At 44.7% G+C, this 25,972-nt stretch overlaps 1 protein-coding gene across 2 annotated transcripts in view; it reads right to left on the bottom strand.

Moving 5' to 3' along the window:
• Window positions 1-25,972, bottom strand: part of SPHKAP (SPHK1 interactor, AKAP domain containing) — an 83,619-nt gene that overhangs the window by 34,288 nt on the left and 23,359 nt on the right. For both annotated transcript variants that reach the window (XM_081143395.1, XM_081143396.1), the window contains exon 4: window positions 20,063-20,176. In XM_081143395.1, the coding sequence (XP_080999521.1) occupies window positions 20,063-20,176 (114 nt within the window). The remainder of the gene's footprint in view (window positions 1-20,062; window positions 20,177-25,972) is intronic.

The following is a 25,972-nucleotide window of genomic DNA, read 5'->3' as shown; positions in this document are numbered from 1 at the left end:
CAGAGGGATCTCAAATGAGAGTTCAGCTCAGAGACAGAGAGGAGCTAGGGCACCTTTCCTCAAGCAAGTGCTATGTACATACTGACTGATGGCACTGGGGCTCCCAGTGGAGGGGCCGGACTGCCATCTGAAATCTATTGCTCTCTTGGAACCTGTGCTTTATGGCAAACCTCTGTCTCCTGCAGAGGCCAACAGTAGTACTGAAGGGCTTGAGCACTGTTCTCAGAGACCCCAGGATTCCAAATTGCTGCTCCGTTTCCTCTGGGCGCATTGCTGCCAGTGTCTCCAACAGCCCAGAGGCCTCGTGTGTGAGAAACGGAGTACAAGTTTGATGAGATAGTTCTGATGCTGCCCACGGATGGGTTTCACTGGCTGCGCACCCGGGAGCTCTGTTATCATAAGTCTTGGCATAATCTGGCAGGACCGACCTTCCCTAGGGTAGCTAGCAAGTCTCATTCTTTCTGACTCAAGGGTGTCTCAAAATGTTTCTCTGTCACTTTGAATATGAACAAGTAGGTAAAGTAAATAAGCAAAAAATACTATCCCTGCCCTTCAGGAAGTATTCCATTAGAGCATGAGCCAGGGGAAATCTCATATTTCCACAGGGAGTAAAGGCATGAATAAAAGTTTGCCAAATGCGCTTTAAAGCCAACTACCAGGCAGCTGTGAAGCGTGAGTGGGCAGGGCCACCTTCGCTCCCTGTGGCTTGCGTTGGAGAAGCTTCCTTTCCTTTGACTGTCTGCATGTGTGTGTCCAGGCCTATCTTAAGGTGGGCTGGTCCAGCAGTGTTTCTGAGAATAGACGGTCCGCAAGGTGAGGAAAATAATAAAATAAAAAATCACCAGAGCTCAAGAAGGCACATCGGACTTGTTCAATGGAGTCAAGAAGTTGCATTAAATACCTGCCTTTGACAACTTAAGCACATGCTCCCAAATGTCACTGCACAAGTTAGAAGGGAGGCACAATTAAAAACAGGAACGACTTAACTTAATGTTCTATCTCTTCCTTTAAAATTATTTTATGTACCATAGATGCAGAAAATGCTCTGAGGTTCTCTACAAGTATTCTGAAATATCTTTAAAGAGTATACTGTGGAAAGAGTATGATAGAAATCATGCTTTAGTTAACGAATATTAAACCTTTTTATTCATGTAAGTCCATCTATTATAAACTTAAAATACCCTGACATGATATCATTGAACTTGCAATATTTTATTGAGCTTATAGGCAATAAAATTGTGCAATGCAAAGCAAAACCCAAGCAAGGCCATCTTTTTCAAACTTTTGCCCTCTCCCAGTGCTCTCCATTACTACATGCATATTTGAGGTTCAAAACTTACGAGTTGTTTCATTCATTCCTTAGGAAAATATCTGAGTGCCTGTGAGAGTGGTAACTGTGAAGTCACAGCTGAAAGGGAGAGTGCCTGGTCTTCAGAGATGGTGAGAGGGGACACCCCACCGGACAGATAGAGGAGGAGAAGGGGGACTTCCTGAGGACGTGAGCTTTGAACCAAGATCTGAAAGACTTAGAAGTGGCACAGGGGGATGGACAGAGGGTGAGTGGGAAGGCGGTAAGGTAGGGGAGGCTTCCAGGCAGGGAAGAGGTAACATTTTCAAGGTTTTATAATAAGAGGGAGGATAGTGCGGTCAAGAAATTGAAAGCGATAGTTGTTAGCGCGTAGGGGGTTAGCACACGGATGGTGGACGTCGAGGCCAGAGGGATGAGGTTCCATATTGTGCTGGACTTTGGAAGGAATTTTATTTTTTAATTTTTTTTTATTTATTTTTAAATATATCTTTATTGATTTCAGAGAGAGGAAGGGAGAGGGAGAGAGAGAAACATCCATGATGAGAGAGTCATTGATCGGCTGCCTCCTGCACACTCCTGACTGGGGATCGAGCCCGCAACCCGGGCATGTGCCCTGACCGGGAATCGAACCCCGATTTCCTGGATTCTAGGTCGATGCTCAACCGCTGAGCCATGCCTGGCAGGGCTGGAAGGAATTTTAAAGACCTTGTCTTTATCCTGAATGTAATGGAAAACCAGTGAAGAAAAGATCCCCAGATGAGGGGAGGTTGACATAATCATGTGTTATACCTTGGGCAGCTATAACAAAAATCGTAAACTGGGTGCCTTCTAGACAGAAATTTATTTCTCAGTTCTGGAGGCTGGAAGTCCTCCAGATCAGGGATCAAGGCTGGCCAGATCCTGGAAAGAGCCCTCCTCCAGTTTGCAGACTGCTGACCTCTCCTTGTGTCCTCACATGGCGGCGAGCAGAGCAGAAGCAGCAGGTTTTCTTCACTCTTACAAGGGCCTAATCCGGTTCACGAGGGCCCTACCCTAATGAGTTCATCCAGTTCTAATGACCTCCCAGAGAGTCCGCCCCTCATGCCATCACATCACACTGCTGCTCTCTCCTCTTTTCACTCATGGCCTGGCTGTGAAATGCATTTTTAATAACATCACAACTGAAGGGTTTTCAGCATATTATATTCCAAGAAGAGATTGTGCTTGTAATGCTCCCAATGGTCACGCATGTAATGCCTGCAATATTGGATCTAGCCAGGTGTGAACGCTGCAGCAATACAGTGAACTGCTCCCGTCTGAGGTTTCGATCTCCCTTTATAATGAAGAAAATGAGTCTTCAGGGGGAAAGTTAATGAAATATCCACAGAGCTCCAACCATTTGATACTTAAACATGAATTAATTGGAAAGAGTTAGAAGGCAGTTTCCAGGGGCTCAGTTGAGACCTTCAGAACTGGTGGGAGCAGACACTTTCATAACGCCTTCTCTGGGCCAGATGTTTGGTCCCTATAACATTCTTATGAAGAATATTCTGTCATGAGCCCCAAAATGCATGCAAGGAACCTGAGGTGAGGAAGAGTTAAGCATCTTGTGCAGAGTCACAGAGCTGCTGACTGATAGTCAGGATTCACTCCCCGTCTGTGTCAGAGGTCTGTGTTGTGCTATGCTGTCTTTTTAGCACAGCATTTATTACATGTTATGTTAAATATTATATAATATGCTATGTTACATATAATGCAACAGTCTATATTATATATGTTATATTTAACGCTATGCTGTTTTTAAAAGATAGCAGGTTGGTTAGAGTCTGAGAATTTTACTTTGATTAAGAGTTAGATATATTTTCAGCATTTCATTCTAGTAGTTAACAAAAGCTTATTTATTTTTTTAACCATGGATTATTGATAGGAATGTGATATTTACTTCTAAGAGTTTAATATAGGGTGTCCCAAAAAATGTATGCACACTTTGAATAATTATTAATTCCAATGGGCTAAATCTGAACAGAAAGAAACACCAATTGAGCTATCAGCTGCTAAGTGTGTATACATTTTGGGGGGGCACCCTATATACTTGCAGTTGAATCCATAATGTTTTTTGAGGATTATTTCCAAGAGGCATCCAATGTTGGGTTCAACGGGTGGTTTGTACGAAGCCACAGAGAGCCAGGAGTAGAAGCCGAGATGGACGGCGGAGCTTGGGAGGTGCCCCCAGGGCGAGGGGGAGGGGAAAGCAGCAAGTTCTCGGGAAGGGCTCTGAGTCGGATGGGTGGCTGAGGAAGGACCATGGGGCAATGACAAATTACCAAGAGCAGCCCGGAGAGGACGCAAGGAGTGGCCTCGGCTCCAAGAGTAGAGCACAGGTTGAAGGTGGTGACAAAGGCTCCGTGAACCACACAGCATTTGGGGCCAAGCAGCAACAACCTTTGCAGCACCATCACTGTTCATTTTGACGTGAGCGCTTCGAGTATTACCTATGTGGATGTTCTTTCCTTGGTGTTAAACCTCCATCGCGGCCTAACCATGGGGATGTCAGCAGCAGGCATGTGTGCACCTGGCAGCGTGACCAGTCAGTGAGCTTCCCTGTCGCTTTCTTATTACCATAAGTGCCATTCTTATTACTACTCCGACTCAGTTTTACCTCCACCCTGGTCAGTAAGAATGCACAACATGTGATTCGGCCGAGGACCTTTGCTTGGCAACGCCTACAGTTAGGGCTGGATATCCAGCAAAGGAAGTTTCCTGGAAAGCAGCCTTAGCCGTGGCCACTACAAAAGAGAAAAAGGAGAGGAAAACCTAACTTTTCCTTGAAAAACGAATGGACCCCATAGGGCCTGAATCTTGACTCCAGCCTAATTATCCCTGATGTAATAGATGTCATCCAATTCTTTTCAGAGGTTGCCAACTGGCACTTTGCAGTCCCAAATTAGCTGACACCCAGCCTGGAAATGTGTTTAGTGTGGAGTAAGTTGCATTTTAAGTGAAATCAAGGTAGCATGAATCAATTGGGTGATCTCACATTAAAAATGTGAATTTCTAGCCCAGCTGGCGTGGCTCAGGGATTGAGCATCAGCATATGACCCAGGAGATCGGGGTTCGATTCCCGGTCAGGGCACATGCCCGGGTTGCGGGCTCGATCCCCAGTGGGAGGCATGCAGGGGGCAGCCGATCGATGACTCTCATCATTGATGTTTCTATCTCTCTCTCCCTCTCCTTTCCTCTCTCTGAAGTCAACAAAGATATATTTTAAAAAATAATCTGAATTTCTAGCCGTTGGTTTGCTTTTGTTTTTTTTACAAAGTAAAAGCTCTGGGACAATAAGATTGCATTTCTATGTGGTAATAATTCCTCAGACCCTGTTAAGTGTAGCATGTGCTCCCCTGTTCCCCATAGTTTCCGCCACTTCCTACTGTATCCTGGATACTGACTCAGGTCCAATGGCAAATGTCCTTTGTCATTGTTGAGTGCATGGTGATTTTTTTTTTAATAGTAGAGAAATTTGTCTCTGTACCAAGGTCTGTATTAAAAATGAAAAAATCAAAATGCCAAGACTGAGTTTTGAGAAAAATGGCAGAGCCCATTGCTTTGTGAAAATGTGGACTGGATCCACACATTTATCAGGCAAAGCGTTTTGTGTTTAAAGAAACCAAACAAAATAATAAAATAAGATTATGAAACAATCCATCAAAAAATACTATACAGCTATAAAGACACGCAATGAAACAATTGGTGATTTGTAAAAAAAAAAAAAAGCATTTGTTTTGGATGTGAGTGAGATAACTGATGATTCTGTGGAATTAGTTATGCATTAGGGAGAAGAGGTTGTCTGGGCAATTGCTCTTTCCAGATGACAGATTTATTAAATAAAGTCTATTGAGAGCAGCAGGAATCATGTGTCCTGAACAGAAACAGGCTTTGCAAACAAAATTCTAGCTACAAAAAAAATGTTGCTTGGCATGTTGAAGCTACCGCTAAGATTTTACTATCTAATTAACATGAAAAAATTACTTGTAGCATCTGCTAAAAGCACAGATTGATCTCCATTCTCTGATTATCTGTCTGTTTATCTATCTATCATCTACCCATCATCTATGTCTACGCAGTACCACCTCGGTAGCTGTATTTGTTCTTTAGTGTTGATACCAATTTTGATTTAACTTAGAATTTTTGGCTTTAGTGCTCCTGACGGCATAATGTCAGCTAGTGCCATGCTTCGTCTATTGAGAGAAATTAAGTGACTTATTGCAGACTGGTTGAAAGCAGTAGGAGGTGGAGCTGCTGCTGTGGTTGTTGTTAAAGTGGGACTTAGGAAACTGACATACACAGTGGCAACGTTTTTCAAGGATGCAGAATTTTAGTTTATGTAATACATTATTATCTAATTTTTGTTCGTTTTAGTTCAAAAGCTAAAACTAGATAATGTTATGAACATAGCGATGCACTCCATGAACTCACAGGGTGACACTGAGACACCAGAATCCTGTAACTCTCCCAGACGTAACTACCTCACGTATAAGAAGCAGGGGCCTACCCAGGGTTGGCCGCACCAGTCAGGGCAACGGCCGGGGCGCCGGCTCGCTAGGCCTCTCTGTGAACGCAGGGACCCTCCCAGGTCAGCATTCCTTGGCTGTGACACAGACTCACCAGTGCATGACACGCTCCTGGGACCCACCTGGGCCAGCCCCGTGGTTCTTGGGAGGCAGGAAAAACTAACAATCGCGTTGCTTTTCCCGCTACTGTTGTGCTGCAAGGAAATTCTTTTTCTCTGACCCGGCCGCCCCATGCCTTTTCCCAGCGTTCATAAATCAGCGAGAGGCCGGCTTATTAGCCTGGAAGTGGGACGCATCTCAGCTCTCTCGCAGTCCTTGACAGACACTCATTCGAGGAAGGACGTCCAGCACTGCCCAGAGGTGGAAACCGGTAAGATCGATTGAGAAGGTTCCATTGGTCCTCCATAAACTTGGCAAGGGCAGTTTCTGTGGGGTGCCGAGGGCTGAAGAGACCAGCTGAAACTGTTTCAAAGGGTTTGGCTCTGCCTGCAAGCGCAGAGGGTAATCGATGAAGAAGAAATGGGGTCCGAGGGTAATTCTGCTCTGGCGGTGATTTTCCAGGCATTTCACGGCGCCTGGCCCTGCAGGCTTTGGGCTGTGATCCCCGAGGCTTCTGCTTGGGGCTGTGCAGCGTGACTCCGGGGCGCCAGCCCTGCGGTTTAAGCTGAGCACAGTTCACAGGACTTCAGTGAGCCCCGCAGCAGTGGCGGGAGGAACAGGTCCGCTTAGCTCTTCCTAATAATCAGACAATCGAATCAGAGCCAGACAACCTCCAGCTGTGCTTTTTTTTCCGTTTTATCATATCTTCTGTTGTATTTTGTCCCCAAATTATTTTCCAGTGGAATGTGGTTTATCCTACAGTTGAAATACGCCTGTGTTCACACACTTCAAAGGCCTGTGGTCCCAGCGCCCACGTCTGACCCCGTCATTAGCCACGAGACACCTCCTTCCAGCCCCTTCCATTCTAGCCTCTCTCCCGGGGGTCTCGCCTTGACACAGGCAATTCATTTTCTATAAAATGGTAATTGTGCCTTTTTGGGGTTAACCTGTTCTGAAAACGTTAGCCGGCCACCCTCTGTCTCCTTTCAAACCACCGCCAAGCTGTTTGAACCTGTGGGTGCAGCGCTCCCCTTGCTCTCCAGAGAGAGACCCGGAGGCTGCTGGTGGGCCCTGAAGCCCCCGCTGCGTCCGGGCCGGGGAGCCCGAGCCGGATGTCAGGAGCGCCTGGCTCCAGGCAGTGACCAAGCACACCGGTCAGCGTCCACGCGCTGGGGACACGTGTCTCGGCTCGGAGACGCGTTTGAACCAAGGGTTCCACCAGGGCATCCGCTCTCCGTCATCAGCGCACAGAGTGACCCGACAGACAATGTCCTAGACGCGTCACTGTCGCAGCGTCTGGTGGGGGCCTGCGAGGCCTCCTCCGTCTCTCCCTCGGTCCTCACTCATTCATTCTGCTCCTCCCTGCAGGACGGACCCGGACCCGGGCCTGTCTTTCTTCACCGCGTTTGAAGGGCCCACTGCACGGATGTGACTTTAACAGCCCAAACCACAGGAGGTTTGTTGAAAGACGCGGCAACCTTGGCTTTTCCTGCTGGGGGCGATCCTGCCTCCCCAGCGGAGGAAGAGAAGAGCTAGGAGAGGAGGCGGTGGGAGCCCCTGGGCTTTGGGGGTGCAGGCCCGCGGGGGAACCCTGGGGGCTCTCTGACGGCTGCTGGCTGCTCCCAATCGCAGCAAAAATGGGTCGATTCTTAAACTGCTCAATGAGAAAAAATGGATCAGTGCTTGACACTGAGCTCATACAGTTTCCCCAACATAGTTATAAATCAAGTATAACCTGGGGAGGGAGAAATCTGGGAAAGTAGAGGCACTTCGTTTCAGAGGCTCCACTGAGGTCATCTTGGCTTAGTGACTGACAGGTCCTCCTGGGGGCTGGGCCAGCCGGCCAGCCACCAGCCAGGCCATCTGTCAGCCAGCCATGGTCAGAGGGACACTGCCATTCCGTCTTCTCTGTAAGGGCCTGTCGTCCAGAGCTGGGAGCGAAATCGATCCCAAACAGGGCCTCAGGCCTTCAAATGAGCGTCGATGCTCTTTTCTGTTTTCCCTGCTTATATACTGGGGGGAAGGTAAGATTTCATTTGAAAAAGATTTCTGCTGTTTAAAAAAATAGAAAGGCCGACGCAGGGCCTACTCAGAGGCTGTATATGAATTATTTACAGACATACATGCAGACTCACTGCAATGTCAGCACGAATTTTTAAATACACAAGGAGATGGAAATCTGCATTTCTTTTGGGGACCAAACAAACTTTAAAAGTGTCAACTAAAACAGCTGGAGGAGGTCAGCACTAGTATCTTAAGCACCTTAAATTTTATGTTCATATGTTCTTCAGTTATCTTTAGAAGACCTTTGCTGTCATTTACAGTTTCAAATATTTTCTCCCACTTCTGGCCTTTTAGGTTTTATTTCTTTGGATTTTAATATTATTATGAGTTTCATTGTTGATGAAAATCCATCACCAGATAACTATGAAGGAGTTGAATTCTGGTGTTACAATCACGTAAGTCCTATAGTTCTTTCGTTCAGAGATACATTGGGGTCTTTCTTTAATATAAATAAGAAACCTGGTTGGTGATTCTGCGTGTCTGCCTTTGGTTGTGTTTCTTTACCTGCTCAGAATTCTCTCCTCTATCTTCTTTGTCCAGTTACTGTTTCTCTAGTTTTCGTGCTACACCTTAAAGGAAAGTCACATCGTCTCAAGAATCTCCGTTGGGTGTTTAGCTTTGCCTGTCACCTCCTCTGACAGTTCTTCCCTCTCCTGTGACCCCACGTCCCCTCATCTGTTTCTTCGGTGATAACACATCACACTGAAGTGGAGCTGAGAGAGTGTGATCTCCCCTCAGCTCTGTGGCGCACCCTGCGGACACGACTTACCTAGCTTCTTAAAATTTATTTTAAACAACATTTTAATTCATTTTTACAGATACAATGATTACTAAAATAAATGAAACAAAAAAATAATAAAAGATACGTAAAGGCAAAACTGATAAGCACTCTCCCTACCCAATACCCACCCAATTGTCATAATAAATTCTAATAGTGTATATATTTATTTCTCCAAATAAATATATATCTACATGTCTATAAATTTATCACCTATATTTATTATGTATATGTATGTAACACACAAATATAAGGATTTTATTTGGGAGTAAAATAAAACCCCCAAATCCCAGTATATATATTACAACATGCTTTTTCCCATGGACATCTATGCATCTTACTAAGTATATTTTTTCTAATTTTGCATACATACACTCTAGTTTTCAATAAACAGAATCATAATTCATGTTGGGTTTTCTATTCACAACACATGAGAGTATATTTTGGGCAGGATGGGGAGGGTTGGTAAGCTGAGGGAAAGTTTAGTCTTTGTTTTATTTTTTTTAAACTTAATTGGTCCTACTTCTTTCTCTGTCATTTCCATATAAAATCCCTTTTCCTTCCATACCCTGACCTTATGATAAGAACTTGACATATGACATGCATCCTGTGTATGTGTGTGAACACATCTATATGGGGAATTAGGACATCGCTTTATAAGAATGAGATCCTATTACATGCCTTTCTTTATATTTGACTTTTCTCACTCAACAATACAGTTTGGAAATCCCTCCAAGTGTAGTGATAGAGCCCCAGCGCCGTCTTTACAACAACCGGCTCCTATTCTGTGTGTGTGTGTGGGGGGGGGGCACAGTTTATCCAACCAGCCTCTTAATGGGAATCACTTTCCTTCCAGGTGTGTGGGTTGGTTTGTTTCTGTCATTGCCACTATGAAGAATGACATGTATAGATTTTCATTTTCAGTTACTTTTATGGGTTCAGTCCCCAAAGTGAGATTTCAGGGTTGCAGGGCACATACGTAATTTAAATTTTAACCAATGCTTTGGTTTCCTGTCTAAACAGGTTTGAAATATTTAATACCCATCAGCTATATGTGAGAGCATCTTTTCCTTACATTCACATCGGTAAGATTGATGATATTATTAATGTACTGATAAACACGCAGAAAGGGCTAAACTGTGACACAAACAAAAGCCTGACCCTCCTGAGACCTCCACGTGTAATGTGTTGCCCAGATTTTCAGCTGAGCCACAACACTCTCCAAATTAAATCAGCGCGTCAATAAGCACGTAATTTCTGGGCACTAATGAACTGTTCAGTCGTCGCCACATGCTCACCCACTTTATCTGTTAGGAGACAAGCCTACTGCCCTCAGGACCATGTGGACTGAAGGTTTACATACCTCAGCCCTTCCGTGAGTGGTTTTGATAAATTCCACTTTAGCAGTTACTCCTAGCATCACCTAAAATTTTTTTTAGAGAATAAAATTAGTGACTTTGGGTCTGAAGTTCGTAGCAATATAGTGTCATGAGGTAGACCAAGGAAGCATTCCTAATGACCTGCGGTTAATTAGGAGAGAACCACTCTATGACTTATTAGTGACAGTGTTAAGAAATTAAAAAAAAAAAAAAAAATCTAAGCATTTTCAGTGTTTAGCTTGCAAAAATCACCATGCAGGCAGACAAGGGTAAACTCCTGGAGATTAACCTCAAGGTCAAACACGCCCTGCTCCATAGTGGGTCCTCATGACATTAAGCCAAGCGATTGTCTGCACTAAGGCAGGTTGTATTTTCTGATCATTTGAAAAGAGGTGTTAATAATGCAAATGTTACTGTAAATATATACCATGATTCAAAAATGTATTTAAATGCAAAAATATTCTATAATGGAGGTTAATTGATATAATCTCAGCTATACTCTCTGTGCTCTACATTAACGCCCCTGGGAAAATTAATGCTGACTTGTTTGAAGTCTTTCAGGGACCCCCCCCCCAGAGTAGCTTTGCCTTTAGGTTGCTCGGCCTGCCTGCCTTCTCCCGTTCTCCTCTCTCCCTTTCCTCTCTCAACAGGTATCCCTGCCAATCAAATTTCTGTTCAGCATAAAATAACCAATGTTATCAAAGAAACATGAGGCCATTCTATTCCAAAGCCAAGGAAACAACTGGCTTTAAGAGGACAGGGACACGTCTATCTCAGTCACCACTGTAGTCTAATGACTCTCAGGGTTGAGAACATAATTATGGGAGTAGATTCAACCACAGGATAGCAACACCAAATTGGATCTCAGTGATGAAAGGGTTCTTATAACACCTACACTTTTTTTCTTTTATGCCACGAATGTAGTGACCTTTCAGCATAGCATGTTTTTTCAGAATTAATCATGACCTAGGGCTCAGGTGGGTATGTACAGGCCCCTGGTCACTCCTTTAAACCAGAGCCCCAGAAGTAGGGGGACGTATCCTCTAATCACACCCTCTTCGAATGACCAAGGACTTGCGTTTCTTTTCTAAAGAGCTGACATGTGTTTCTCTTTCTGAATTGCAAAACCACACATCAAATATTTCTCCACCACCATGACCGTCGCTTTTGTGATTTCTGGTAGGTTGTGATTAACAGTCTGCAGTAAAATGGAATGAAAATTAGGGTTTACAGGCCTAAAAATACTGTTAGTAATCACAGCTTTGGGAAAAACAAAAGCTAGATTCATGCCGGAAACAATACTGTTCTGAAAGATGCCAGATCGTCAGAGGAAAGAGAAATCAGATGTAAATCAGTGTAATCAGATGCAAGCCGGGGGAAATGCTATGAAACTTGTAATTTCTTAGACCATGCGGAGTAGTTCAATGAGAAGAAGCTAAGAGGTAAGGCAGGAAAAGGCTGAAACAAGAATGAGAGCGTTCGTGGGAAGGTCACTTTGATAAAAATTTCAAAACGTATCATGGCTTTATGTAGTGGGAAGCAGAGAGTAAAGTCTTGATGGTGGAGAGTAAAGCTCTTTAAGCACTTGATGCAAAAAAGACCTCAGAGATTCTTCAGCTAGAACAGGCATAGTCTTGTTTTCATCCATGCTACACCAACGAAGAAGAAGTATTTATCTTTCAAAATGTTAAGTACTTGCTATAGAATGGAGGTTGGCAATCATTTTCTGTAAAGGGCCATATAGTAAATATTTTAGATGTGCAGGCCATCAGGTCTTTGTTGCATTCATTCAACTCCTCGGTGGTGGGGAAGTGGCCATAGATAATACCTACATGAACGGGCATGACTGTGTCTCAATAAAACTTTATTTACAAAAGCAAGCAGTGGGCAGATTTGGCCCAAAGACTGTATTTTGCCAATGCTGCTCTAGAAAATCAAGTGTATAAAATCCTAAGACTTTACTTCCCCAATTAATCCTTTAATTGGCAAGTGACATGGCCATGAAAAGATTGCTTGGCAAATGCAATCAGAGGACATGGTTTCAGGCACCAAAACCATCACTTCATGATCCTGTTCAAGCATTAAACCTTTCAACACCCATGCAAATGTCTTTACTTATAATACCTATTCTGGCTACTTCATAGGGTTTCTGTAAAGCCTCGGTGAAAGGATATTGTTAGTGGAAACAGTTTATAAATTAAAGCACTATAAAGCTCTCATTATTAACAGGTTATAAGTGAGCTGAAAAATTGTTAGACATCTAAAGTGGTAAAATAAAAATCTGTGGGATCACTAAACAATCACTTTTGTAATTAAGGAGTCCTCTGTCTCTGTATAAAAAGGAACAGGCAGATCTTTCAGTTGCCATGAAGTCAGAGCTCTAGAAATGGGTGCCAACAATGTGGAGACAGTGCAGGCAGGGCTGAGAGACTGGACTCGTGGGGAGACCGCCTGGGTCTTACTCCTGGCTCCACCATTTCCTAGCCGTGTAGCTTAGGTGTTCCACCCAAGTCGGTCTCGCCTGGAGAAAATAATACTCCCAACTGTGCAGAGATGTTGTCTCAATTAATGAATTCACCAAATGTTCTCAGCGGAGAGTCCTAGCGGACCAGAAGTATTCAGTAAATACTCGTTCATTTTATGGAAAATTTCGCAAAGTCATATAAATCTGGAATGGAAGAACTGCAGAGGTCACTGACCTGATGTGTGAGTCACCTGTTCAGTACCGTGGCTCCATGCTTACCCCATCTCCCTCTGAGCACTTCTTTTATTAAAAAGCTCATTACTTTGCATGGAAATCTGTACAGGTGATGAGTTCAATCTTTCTGTCCTTAATATAGAAAAGGTATTTCTTCATAGACAAAAATAAAGCTGTATTTGGGCTGTATTTTTCCTTTCATTCCTCCTACACATTTCTAAGCCCAAATAAAGCAACGGGCAGTGTCTTACCACCTTCATAAGTGGTGCCCAATGGATGTAGCTTCTAGAACGCAACGTGGACTCAGAAACCTTCCCTTCCCTGCCCCTCGAAGGACTGGCTGGCTCACCCATGCCCATTCCATCCTGCAAGAGCAGTGTGCTGATTAATCACCTCCTGGCTTTGACAATTAGTATCACAGTTTTTAAAATTCTAAGCAAGAGATGAGGTGAATAACAGAACAGATTTACAAATGGCAAAGAGACAAATGGCTGCAGAACTGATTTCAAGGGAGCAGAAAGCCTGCGTGGATTCTCCCGTATTGTCGGCACATTAAGAAAACACCAGGAGTGTTCTTTTCGCATTTTCCTATATTCACACGTGAATATTGTTTATTGTAAGGTAGTCAGGGGTTGTGGGGTTTGTTTCCAAGCAAATGATGTGATGCGGATTTTCCTGCGCCACAGGAATCCGTTATTTCTGCAGCACCTTGAAGGCCTCCCGGAGCCCGTTTGGGGGTCTCTAAAGTGCCCGGCGCTGGTTAACTACAAAGAGCTTTCGGGGGCCGAGAACCTAAGCAGGCTCCTGCCGAGCACAGTCATCCTCCCTGAGGCTCCCTGCCTTCCTCTCTAAAGGCCTTCTCTTCAGAGAGGGGGATCTCTGCCCCTCTGGAAGGATCATAACAGAGGAGAAAGCACCCCCGAAGCCAAGTTCACTGAAGGAAGAAAAATAGTCAATAAAGCTGAGTGGTCATAGGAATAGCTCCTAGCCTGTGGCTCTGGTCGATGAATTCCCTTGGCAGTTACTCAGGGAAACCAGAAAGGCACCCCTGGTCCTTTCACTTCTCAGGCAATTCAGACAGAATGTGTTTCCCCAGAACAAACATCAGAACAATAGCAGTCTGCTGAGTTGACAGAACACCTTGTTGAAGGTCAGTGTGAAAAAAAAACAGGCAGGACAACCATGCTGCTCTCACTAATTAGGCAAAATACCACTTTCTTCCAATGCTGCACTGCCAAGGAGAATATACGAGCATTTGAAAGGAGTCTTAAACTGGGAAGGAACTTTTGAGCTCACAAAGACCGAGTCACTTGGGAAAATGTCATGATAAATGAGGACCCTTAATTTTAATGTTGGTTATTTTAGCCTGCACCTACCTCATTTGAGTTATCAATGCTGTTAGACAAAAGCTGCAGTGACCAGAGAATTTTCTTTGGGGCAGATATATCTTTTCAGGAATTTATAGCTCAAAATTATGGTGGTCTCAAGGACACATGACTAAATTCTCTTATAGGCTGGTAACGTGATTATGTGGGAACAAGTGAGTGACATAAATAGACTATTGAGTCTGCTATGCAATTAGTACCACAGAGAATGATTCCGTTTTAGCTATTTCTCAGTGAGCATCCTTTGTCAGACCTCCTTTAATGTCTGCATAGCTTCCAGCTAACAACTATATTGCCATTCAGTTCGCATAATCAAAGGAAATATTTTACAAATAATTTATTTTGTGGGTTTATTTTCAAATTATGTTCCCTAAAGTTAAAAAAATCAATGCTGTTTAGCAAGTTTTTAATGGCTACTCTGGACACTGAAAGATACCTGTTAAATGTCTTAGAATAAAATTAAACAGAAGCACCTTCTGAAGTTGAACTCCATGTATTACAAGGAACCCCATTCCCCCCCCCCCCCCCGTAAGGAAAATACTGGCTCTCTCCCCAAACATTTACTCTTAACTTTATAAAAAAATGAGGTGCCTTTCCTTAGGGGCATAAGATGTTTTAACTTTCATGACAGAACTCTACCCCCAAGGTTGAATGCTAATGGATATTAAGCTACCTTTAATGGGAGACATCAACTCCCTGACTCTTCGGTTACAAACCCAGCCTGGGTCACAGACTCAAGCAGCTCCAAGGGTCTTGGAGGTACCAGAGTGAAATGGCCTGGAAATAAGAAACTGTAGGGGGTTCCAGGTTTGAGATGACAGTGAGGAGCTCTGTGGACCAACTTTCCAGTGAAACAAGACAAGCTGGCAAAAACTATGAATGTCAAATATTTTAATTCTCTAGAAAGTATACTGAAAACATACAGAATATGAAGAAACATTTTCCAAGAAAATCTACTAAAACTCAGAACAGAGACAGCCTATGGCATTTCCATCATAACTCGCTGCCCCCTTTCCCCTGCCCCCTCCCCCAGTTCAACTTGAGAGAAACTCATTTGGACCCCTCACCCCTCGGCGCCCAAACAAGGGCGACTGCATCTCACTGGGAGTCAGACACTGCCAGCGTTTCTCATGCCCTCCAGCTCCAAACGGAAGAGGCTGAATTCCCGGAGAGGGACGCCAAGAAGTGGGGGGTTTCTTTCCCCCAGGGAGGTCCTGCCCAGACGCTGCCCCAGATGTGGGAGCCTGAGAATCCTGGGGCCGCGACACTCTCACTCCAGCTTGCTTATAGAGAGGCATTCCATGGCGGGAGGCAGCCAAGCAAGCCCGAGGCCCCCCCTTACCCAGCGCGCAGGGCTCAGGGCCTGGCCCGGGTGAGACGTGCTCTGTAAGAACAGGGCTCAGAAGTCTCCCGAAGGACGGAGGCTGTTTGAAGCAGAGCTTGGGGAAGGTGAAGCGGAAGGCACTCTCAGAAACAAGGGCTCCTCCTAGGAACAGTAAACTAAGGCACAGGGCGGCCGATTCAGCAGAGACGAGGAGAACCCTCGACGGGTGGAACAAAATTCCAACCCGGTGTCAGAACTCCCGCTGCCCGAAGGTAACCGGAGCAGGCCGCTGGGCAGTGGGCACTCAGAGCTTTGTTAGCCCTGGAGCAGCCAGCGGGGAAACGGGCGAGCCAAGGAGGCAGGGGTGGGACCCAAAGGAGGCCGCGGGAATGGCAAGGTCGGGCAGTGCCACGTCGGAGGGCCTCGCTCAGGGCGGTGTCGCCGAGGGGCTGCCAGGCCCAGGCTGTGCGTCTGAGCAGAGGCAGAGGAAGGCTCAGCCTGTGAAGGGGAAGCAGGCTTCGCGGAACAGCCGAACAATACACAAATTAAAAGTGTCAGACACCAAAACAAGCTCAGGAGAAGGGGAAGCGGGCATCGGTTTCCAGAGCTGCTCTGCTGTCGAAAAGGTCCAGCTTTCTGAGCTCCTGAGGTGCAGGGAACATTTGCTCTGAGACCCTGGGAGGGGAGCCCGCACACTGTGGGACCCAGGCGCTCCTGTCTGGTCATTCTGCTCAAACCGCTCTGAGCGCCACCAAATCCACTGGCATTTTGACTGCTTATATCGCTTATTTTTAACAGAACTAACTGAACCCCCACCCATACATATATATATGTGCATGGAGGCATACATATATGTACACACTTATGAATAAAGGAAATAAGTTGGTGTGATTCATGTCCACTGTCCTTTATTTCCCAGATTGGGTAAGGCTTTATTTTCCAAGTCATCCTCTGAGAGGAAGGCCACAGAGGGGGGCGCTGTCTGTCTGTGGAGAGCGGTAAAAACGTGGATTAGCTACCCAGGCGGTGGAGTTCTGGTGACGGACTTTGGTCCTAGACTCCCAGCATTTCTGAGCTGGAAGGCCTGTGAGAGACCGCTCAGCGACAGGGCCTTAAATTCAAATGCAAACAGAAGCTGGCAGGTGACAAGGATGGGGCCAGGCAAGCGAGCACAAGCCAAAACGACAGGTGTCAGAAATGGGTCCCACCAGCTGGTTTCGTCCCACAGGTGGGCTCTCTCTCTCTCTCTCTTAACCTGAGACTCTAAGTTTAAAAAATAATAACAATGCTATTACTTTAACTAGTTTTCCTGGGATTTTGGAAGAACTGATTAAGAAAGACACGTTAACGCAAACAAATAATTATACTAAAAAGAATCCAAAATGATGCAGTCAGATTCCTTAAAGCCTAAAGGTATTGAAATGAGAAACCTTGTTTGTTGTTGGGTTTTCTTGACAAGCTTTCCACTCAGGGAAATTGCAGTAATAGCAGAATTGTACCGACTTTGAAATTCAAAGCTCTTCTGAGCTATTTAATGATGCATTCTTCTGTCAAAATAAATTTTAAAACAGTTGAGAAATGTATGAAAACCCAGGTTTAAAAGCACACCCCGAGCTATTCATCTGGCTTTATTTACAGTGGCAAAGATCTCAAGATCCACAAATATTTCATTATGTATTTGACTCAGGCTTATGGGCATAAATAAGAATCTTGCTTTGGGGTGGGGTGGGCCTGGGACGTGGAGACCACTGGATCAGAAGACCCACATTCCCTTTTGTTTGTTTTTAATAAATAATCAGGTTTAAAAAAAACACCCTGAGGGCTAATATACTTTTTTTTTTTTCTTCCCAGAATTGCAAATCAGAAAGAAAATAAAATTATACAGCTTGACAGGGGAATGCTATTTAGAAAAATACAAGCACAATTTTCATACCAGACACATTTTGAAAAACTTTTAAGTGTGACTTTCAGGGGCTCTGCCTTCCTGGCCGGTAGTTCCTGTGTGGCGTGCCTGTCATATCTGTGACTGCTTCTAACTGTCTTCACTAAGGCTTCTCATTTCAGCTGTGAAACGAATGCTGTTCCCCCTGGAAATAATGACCCAAACTCACTGTTTGATGTTTGAGAACAAACAGCCATACTGACCCCTGCAAGCAACACCCTGAAGGCTTTCCAGGCCTGAGGTTGTCCCTCCATAAAATTCTTAAGTGGGCGTCTTGAATTCAGAAACCTTGGTACATACACTGAGGGACTTAGTTCTAAGACACAGTAAATTCATAAACTGTACTTGTAGTTCAGTAGGATGGGCACCAAATCAATCAAAATTAAATATGAAAAAGTTGGCTCTTCATCTCGATCAGGAAGAAATGAGCTAAAGAAGCAACGGTTCACGTAGAACAGAGTGTTCATGCAGGACAGAGTGCAGAGCAATAAAATATGGGACGACATTGCTACAGGTTCCTCGGATTCTGTTATTATTTGAAAATAGGTTTAGATTTGGAGTAATTTTATGGAACTAAATTTTTAAAAATTAAACTTTAAGTATGATGATATGATGATATTATTGTAAAATAGTTCTCTTTTTTTGCAGAATTTTTTGAAAAGGAATTAAGCACTCTTTCCTGGGCTCTTTTGGCTACTCTGTATGGCTGTTTAGATCAAGAGCTCCCTGTCCTGGTCAGCCAGCTCCACGGCTGACCTTTACTGCTTCTGCAGCTATACCCGCCCCTCAGCAGTGCCCACCTCGGGCCTCTGTTGCTTCTCCCCATCCTAGAAATCTTCCCCAAATCAGAAGAGAAAGGACTTGTAAGTTAAGTGACTACAGGATACTTTTTTGAGAGATTAGAGCTAGTTTTTCAAAGGGATCCTGAAATTGGGGTGAGAATCATGGACAATTTCTCACACTTGTGTCAGTGTCAATGATTGTGAACTATTGTGGGAAAACAAATCTGTTTACCTTTTGTTTGTGCTTAGATTTTCCCCCCTTTTGGAAAGAATAGGAAGAACCTCAAAGACAGGACAAATCAGCTCAACCGCACTGACATCATCTGACACTAGAAACGGACAAAGAATTAAGAAAGGAAGTCGGACAGTTTTAAGTCCAAATTTGAGCCCATTGGGATTGGCGGGGGATGGGAGGAGGGTTTTCTTATATGTAGGAAGGTTCAATGGTCATCTTAAATTTGGCTATAAATCTAGCATTTCTAATTGTAGATCTGCAATCCAGATGCCAAAACTAAAATGTTTAGAGATGACCTCTTTGCCTTTCACTAGACGGGTTTTAGTGCCTTCTTCAAATGGGAGACTTCTTAATACAGGAGCTGCTGGGATTTCTCTCCTTTTACAATTTATAGCTGTGTAATTAGAGATCAGCATCAGCTAATGCCTGCATTTTCCAACTCATCTCAGAACTGAATTCGAAGAGAAGGTTTCACTGTTAAATTACTTGCCACCTAACTCTTCTTGTTTCCCCCAAAGATTTTTAGCCGACGACTAGTATTCTGGTCAAGGGATCAAAAGTCCCCAAAGTAGCAGACTCAATAGCGTTTGCCTAAACCAAGAGATTGAGGGAAGTCGGTTGGGTGGACCTGCTTCCCTTGTGCCAGGGACTCCGCAGTGCAAAGCGTTTACACCTCCCGCCTGTCCGCCGGCTCTGGTTCTGCTCATTACACATGAAAACTTCTCCGGCCCACGTTCAGCTTCCTTTTTCTAAGTGCTGGCACGCGACTCACCTCCAGGAATAGCTCAGAGCGAATGCTCTCAGTTTAAGTTTAGTCGTGAGAATGACATTTCTCTCCTTTTTGAAAATTTCCTCCCTCAGTCTCTGTAATCACGACCCTGTAAGAGCGGGGTGGTCTCCATTCCAATGGAGTAGAGCCTTGGAGGGCGAATAGGCATGAGCCTGTTTCACATCTACCATAGGGACTCACAGTCCGGCCGTAAGCATTATATTTACCTACAGGAGCATCTCTTCCCTTGAAAAGGAAGGTTTTGTACGTAAAAGTTAACTGCAGTGTGTTAAAACTCACGCCTGTTACTTCTTGGCTTGAAAAGGGTTTCAGACAATGACTATAACATATAAAAACGGTGCAGAAATGTTACAGTTTTCATGCTGGGCAATGCCTCCTGGCAGGAGTTCTACACTATATTGAACTGGATTCTAGAGGGCGCCTGCACGGTCTTTTATTTCTTATCCTACAATTCTGTTTCTGAATCTTTTTCTCAGTCAGTTTGGAAAATATGAACATGGTTTTTCCTTTTCAGATCCTCGATCGCATTAATTAACCTGTTGAAATGAGCCAAATGGGAGTAGACACATGAGCTCCCAGGGCTATTTTGTTAACAGCCCATGCTAACTGGTTGTGTATTTTCCAGAGGAGATTCTCCCAAGCCCGTGTTTAAGGAATTAGGACGCTTCTGCCCTGAGCCAAGTCCAGGCGCCCGCTGCCCGGGTTCTCGGCCCACCCCGGGGGTACTCACGGAGGCGCAGGCCGAGCCCTCGGACTTGTCCTCCACGAAGCCCACCTGGCAGGGCGCCCGCCGGTTCTGCAGCCAGTAGTCCGTGGACTCGAGCAGGCTGTCGCTGCGCAGCACCTGGGGGACCGAGAAACCTCCTCAGCGCCCTGCGGCAAGTTTTCTGTTTAGACAAGCGGCTCTTCTCTAAGAAAACTAGGTGCTTTCATTTCCTTAGAGCCTCTGGATATTAAAAAAACTTGCAGGAAAAGAGCACCCCTAGACTGCGTAAAATATTCACCCCGGAATGGGTGTCCGAGGAACACGTTGATGCTAATACTGATGTGACTTTCTCATCAAATCCAGCACCTGGACACGTCAATGTGTGTGTGACTTTTGCACAACTTGCAGTCAAATGTTTGTTTGGGGGAGAGGTTCAATTGGCAACGGAGATCCACTTTAGTGTAAGTGCTCTCCCTAAATATTTTCAGTTTGAAAACTGTAGTGTTTTTCCTTTCGGTGAAATGTTGCTACTAAAATGATCATTCTTCAGTTCTTCCGCTTGGGTAACTTACCTGTGAAATAGGGCCCAATTCTTCAGAACACCTATGGTACCCAGTTAAGTTTTAAATGATTAGGAGTACACTGCATTACAGCCAGCATTTTTTCCATTTAGAAATAATATGGTAATGCAACCCACACTTGAATACGTGGTTTAACAGAACCAAATATGATTTACAAATACCTTATTTCTGGGCTTGGGTCAAAACAAGGAAGAAAAGCTATGTTTCTCAGCCAAAGTATTTTGAAGATGCAACCTCATAAATAATAAAACAATTCCATTTCTTCCATGTCTAAACACTACATAAATATTTTACACAATTTTTCTCATTTTGTGTAAGATTCCCAATGCTCTCCTGGTGCCCTTTACTTTATTAGGATACATGTCTGCTAATATTTGACAAGTTCCTTCACCTAAGCAATAGAACAGATTTAATCAGTTTGGTTAATGCCAGAAAAATAGAATGACACTTCAATTACATTTCATTTGTGCAACAACGGATTGTCATTCTGTAAAGATAAAAATACATCAGTTTTTGTCTCTGAAGAGTGAGCTAATCAAATATATTTCTGACATATTTTTCTATAACACTTTTTGTTCTAGCCAAGTGATATTATTACCTTTAAATCTTTTCCCACTCAATGTTTATTATTACTCAGCGGTGACAAATTTTCATCATTGTTTCCCAGAACAGTGTAAAGAGACACTGTGGACGAGCAGGTTGAGGGGCGAACTTGGCTTGTCGCTGCGGCCCGAAGCTGGCAATTGCACTGCTCAGCTCTCCTACAGATTTCAACTCAACTGTGGTTCTCAAAGTGTGAGTGGGACCCTGAGGGGTCCCTGAAATCTTCCAGGGGGTCTGGTGGCCAGCTGATTTTTACAATAATAGTAAGATGCTCTTTTCCCTTTTCACTCTCAAGGCCTCATGAGTCCTCGGTGGAGTTCTCACCATGGCCTGCGACAGAGCAATGGGATGAAGGCAGAGGCAAACCTCCCTAGCTCGTCTCACTAAAATGTTTTGTTACATAAAATATGCGAGTCCACATGCAATGTGCTTATTTATTGTTCTTTTAAAATAGTTTAAAATAATAAATTGTTATTTTAAATGGTATTATTACTTAAAGTTAAATAATTGAACATAAAATAGTTTTTACCTCTAATTTATAATATATATCTGATCATATTAATAATTAAAATAAGTTTCCCCCTTATATTTTATAAATATTTAGAGATTATTATTTAAAACTCATATTCTTTAATTATTGACCAAATAATACTACATTTATTGAGAACACTCTGGAATAATTCAGACAATACACATTATATGAACTAAACCTCTGGACTTATGAGGTAGAATTTAAGGGCTAATATATTTAATGTACTTAAAAGCAGTGCTTGGCACATAGCAAGGGCTCAGTAAACACTGGCTACAGTAGCAATGATTACTCCCTGTGCCCAGGCTTAGAGCAGTTAATGACTGGCCCACTTAGGGGAGAGCTGGGGTTTGAGCCCGCTCTCTGGCCCCAGGCCCTGTCAGGCAGTGTCCACTACAATCGGTAAAATTGTGCAATTTCTCCTTCTTGGCTTCCCCCCATCCCAGTCTATGCATTTATCCGTCTCTCCCTCAGGCCTGGTCTGGGGGGCCGGGGGGCTGAGTTCCAGCCCCGATCCTTCTGTCTGTGTAGTAGAGTCGCCTGCGAGCTCCCAGCCTCAGTTTGCCCCTTGTGAGCAATAAATCAAGCCGTGTGCAGGGGCCTCCCACCCCGAGCATCCGGTCACTCACCCCCCCCCCCCCGTTCACCCCCCCTTCCTTTCCAACGTGCACTAAGGGCCACACAAGCTTCGGGGGCCCACTGGCAGCACGTGTGAAGCAGAGTGACCTGTAAACACTTTGGGCCTAGGGTTAGGCCAAGCATTAGGAAAGAAGGGTGCCCGAGGGAGAATATGTGCTTGGGAATGTAAGGGCTCCGCAGCCTTGTGAACATAACCTCCCCACGGAGAGTCGCTTTCTGAGGGGAAAGGGTAAACTCAGCAGGCTCTCATGGCTCATTTACTTAGCTGCTATTTTCAGTAGCAGGTTCAGTTATTTCAGATGAAGAGCTAATAAGGAGCGCGCTGTGCATTCCCGAGTTTGAAATAATAATGGCACATTTTCTCTTAAAATTTCACGAACATCCTAAACGATAAAGAAAAAAATCCCTCTGCAATATCTTACACTTTTCTTTCTTTTTTTAAATCCTCACTTGAGGATATTTTTTTCCACTGCTTTCAGAGAGTGGAAGGGAGAGAGAGAGAGAGAAAGAGAGAGAGAAACATCCATGTGAGAGGAACACATGGATTGGTTGCCTCCCACACTGACCCCGGGATAGAGTGGCCTGGTCCACCTGGTTCAAATTCCATTTTTTTTCTTTAGTTAACTGTGTAGCCTCAGGCAAGTCACTTAACCTCTTTGGGACTCAGGTTCCCCATTAACAAAATGAGAGTGGTGTTACCCCTCACTACAAGGGATTTCTAGTGGACATTAGAAATAATAAATGCATGAAGGATCTGATTTTTTCAGGTGTTAACAAATAGCAGTTATTATTCTTATGAATATGATTGCTGCTGTTATTAATTCTCTCCCAGGATCTTAACCTCAGTTGGCTAATTGATTCAACAGGCATGAGTGATTCACCTTCCAGTCCTATTAGACCCTAGGCTCAGCCCTGGGAAACACAGAAGAAAGAATATTCTTTGTCATCAAGCCCACAATGTTATGGGATTATTACCAAACTATGGCCTGGCATTCAAGGCAGGTCTTAATTCAGCTCTCTCCTGTTAATCATTTCATGAATACTTATTAAGCTGCAATGGTTGGAGTATGGTGTTATGTCCAATTTAGGTGTTTTCTAGGCTTTATCCCCAATCATTTCCCTGCCCATGTCCCATGTATGTAATTTAGAGACTTCAAATGTCAGCCCGGGCCACCTGTGCATCCTGACGTGGCAAGAAGTGAACCAGGCAGTTATACCGACCGCTTCAGACAGCTGCCTGTTTCTCCTGGGCCACACAATTATTTGTATCCTGAAAACAACACTGCATTTCAAAGCAGTCACAGGAATGGCATAAGAGCACCGAGGACAATTCAGAAGTTTCGAGCCATACTCATTTATTTTTGCCATTTCATGCAAGTGCCAGCTGGCTGAGGAATGCTTTGAAAGCTGATCAGAGCTTTTCCCACATAAAAGCGATAACCGAGTTTGAGTCTCAAGCACAAAATGCAAGAGTTACAAAAACAGATACACTCAGGAAATGCCAGTATAGTATAATTTATAAATGGTCAGCAATCAAATTAGACATAGAAGTAGAGAGCAGTTGGTTAATTGCTATTTAGAATCAGTATAATGCTGATATGTTGATATGTGAGGAGGACATGATTTTTAATGTTACGAGAAGCAAAGTGTAAGACAAGTTATGCATGTAGGAAAATATGCAACGTGCATCGAGGCCTGCCATTGATCTGGGATGATTTTATGTAGCTGTGCAAAGCATGGGCCATGCAAAATTGCCCCTAGACAGAGGGACAGCAGACTGAACCACCGTGGGTCACTTCAGTGCGAGTGCATGCCTCTGGCCTTTGGCAAGAAGAAAGTGGTAATCCTCATTTCTCAGACTCTTTTCTCTTCTTTGGAGGAAGCTACTGGAAACAACTGCCTTTTAAGTTGTGTGCAAATGGACACACAGTTTGCTAACAGACACACCTGCTTCTTGGAGGCTCTGCACCCTGCAGAGTATGAGTCCTTGTAGGGAGGTCTTTCAGGGGTGTCAATCTCAAAACACAGAGATAAGCCTGGTAAATGTGAGCTCACAAGTGAGGGGTTCATTCTCAGGGGTTCCTGAGCCCGAGGGCCCCGTTAGAGGCTGTTCAAATTGATCGGGGCCATGCCCTTCCTTCCCACTCAGACACTGGCAGAACTGAAAAGGGGCACTTTCCTCAGGAACGCAAGCTGGGTGGGATCCAGGAAAGGAGGGTGCTCTTAGGACTGGGGGGGACATAGTGCCTACTCCATACTACAAAGTTGAGAGGGCTTCTTGGATGGGGGGCTGAAAAGAAAGAGAGACTGCCTTTAGGCTAGTGTCAGGAAGTAAGTCTTCCTTTAAATATCCAAAGATAGTAAGAAAATGTTGAGTGCCATACTAGATATTTAAAAGATGTTAGACCCCTTCAGTTTCTGGCCAGAGATATTAGTACATAAGACAGAGGCCTGGGGAATGACAAGAATTCAGAAAAAAGTTGGTTTGCCCAGCTCCAACTGTACAACGTAACTCTCAGTTCCACAGGATGGTCTAAGCTATTTTGGGTTTCCAGAGTCCTACTTTTTATTAAAAAGAAAAGAAAGAGAAGAAAAGACACAGCGAGATTCTTCCAGGAGTTCTTTACACACAGCGAAAGGGCCCTCGGGAAGCTGAGCCGTAGGCGACAGGGCAGGGACGCTGGAGCCTGAAACACTGCCCAGCAACTGCTGGCAGCGAAGGGAGGCGGGCGGTGTCCCGAAGAAGCCCTGGAACATGCCGACTTTCGGGATAAGAAACTGAATCACAGTCACACTGAACACTGAGCGTGATTGGCAGCTTTAGACAAAGGTTCCCACATAGGGCTTCCGAATGACGTTTTCCAAAGCATGAGCTCCCCGCGCCGGCCCAGCTCTCGGTCTCAGCTGGGTCGGGCTGCTCCACAGGCAGGAGGGGACCCTCGGCATCTCGACCTGCGCCTGATGAGGGGACAGGAAATCGGTTCCCTCCAGGGCCCTAGTTATCTGCACTGTGGCCTCGGTGCAACCCTGGCTCCTCGATGTCACTGTGTTTCAGGGAAACTGCCTTTAGAGGAAATTTTGTGGCTGGCTCTTTGGATGCAGCTGGGCTGAATCTGAGCCCATGGACCTCCTTCTGCAGCTTCTCTCCTGAGCTCCCCCCAGTGACCTCACTGGCAGCACCACGCGTGGGTATCCTGGCCTAAACAGCCAGAAGTCACTCTTCCGATTAGCTCTCAGCGCCACAGAGCCCTCCTGACCTCGACTTCTGCAGGCAGCTCAGCAGAGTCTGCACGCGGGTCTGGCCTCCCTCCCGCCCCATCCGCACCAAGTAGGCCTCCCTGGCTGCCCGGATCCCAGTCTTCCTTACGGAAAGGAATCACCTTTAGACCTACTGGATTCGTTTTCTTCAAATATCACTTTTACTAAGACAATTCTTTCTTTCTTTTTTAAAAAAACTCCCTGTTTCTCCAAGGCTTCCAATTATCCCTGCAGAATGGTGATAACGCAGGACACCCAGCCATTCAGCAAAATCTGGAGAGGGCACTCTCTGGGATTAGCAGCTGGGCGTGGGGACCGTCACCA

The sequence above is a fragment of the Miniopterus schreibersii genome, assembly GCF_964146895.1.
Source record: "Miniopterus schreibersii genome assembly, chromosome: 7".
In the NCBI taxonomy this organism is placed as follows: domain Eukaryota; kingdom Metazoa; phylum Chordata; class Mammalia; order Chiroptera; family Miniopteridae; genus Miniopterus; species Miniopterus schreibersii.
The sequence above is the reverse complement of the archived record's forward strand: the minus strand, read 5'-3'. Positions and strand labels throughout refer to the sequence as shown.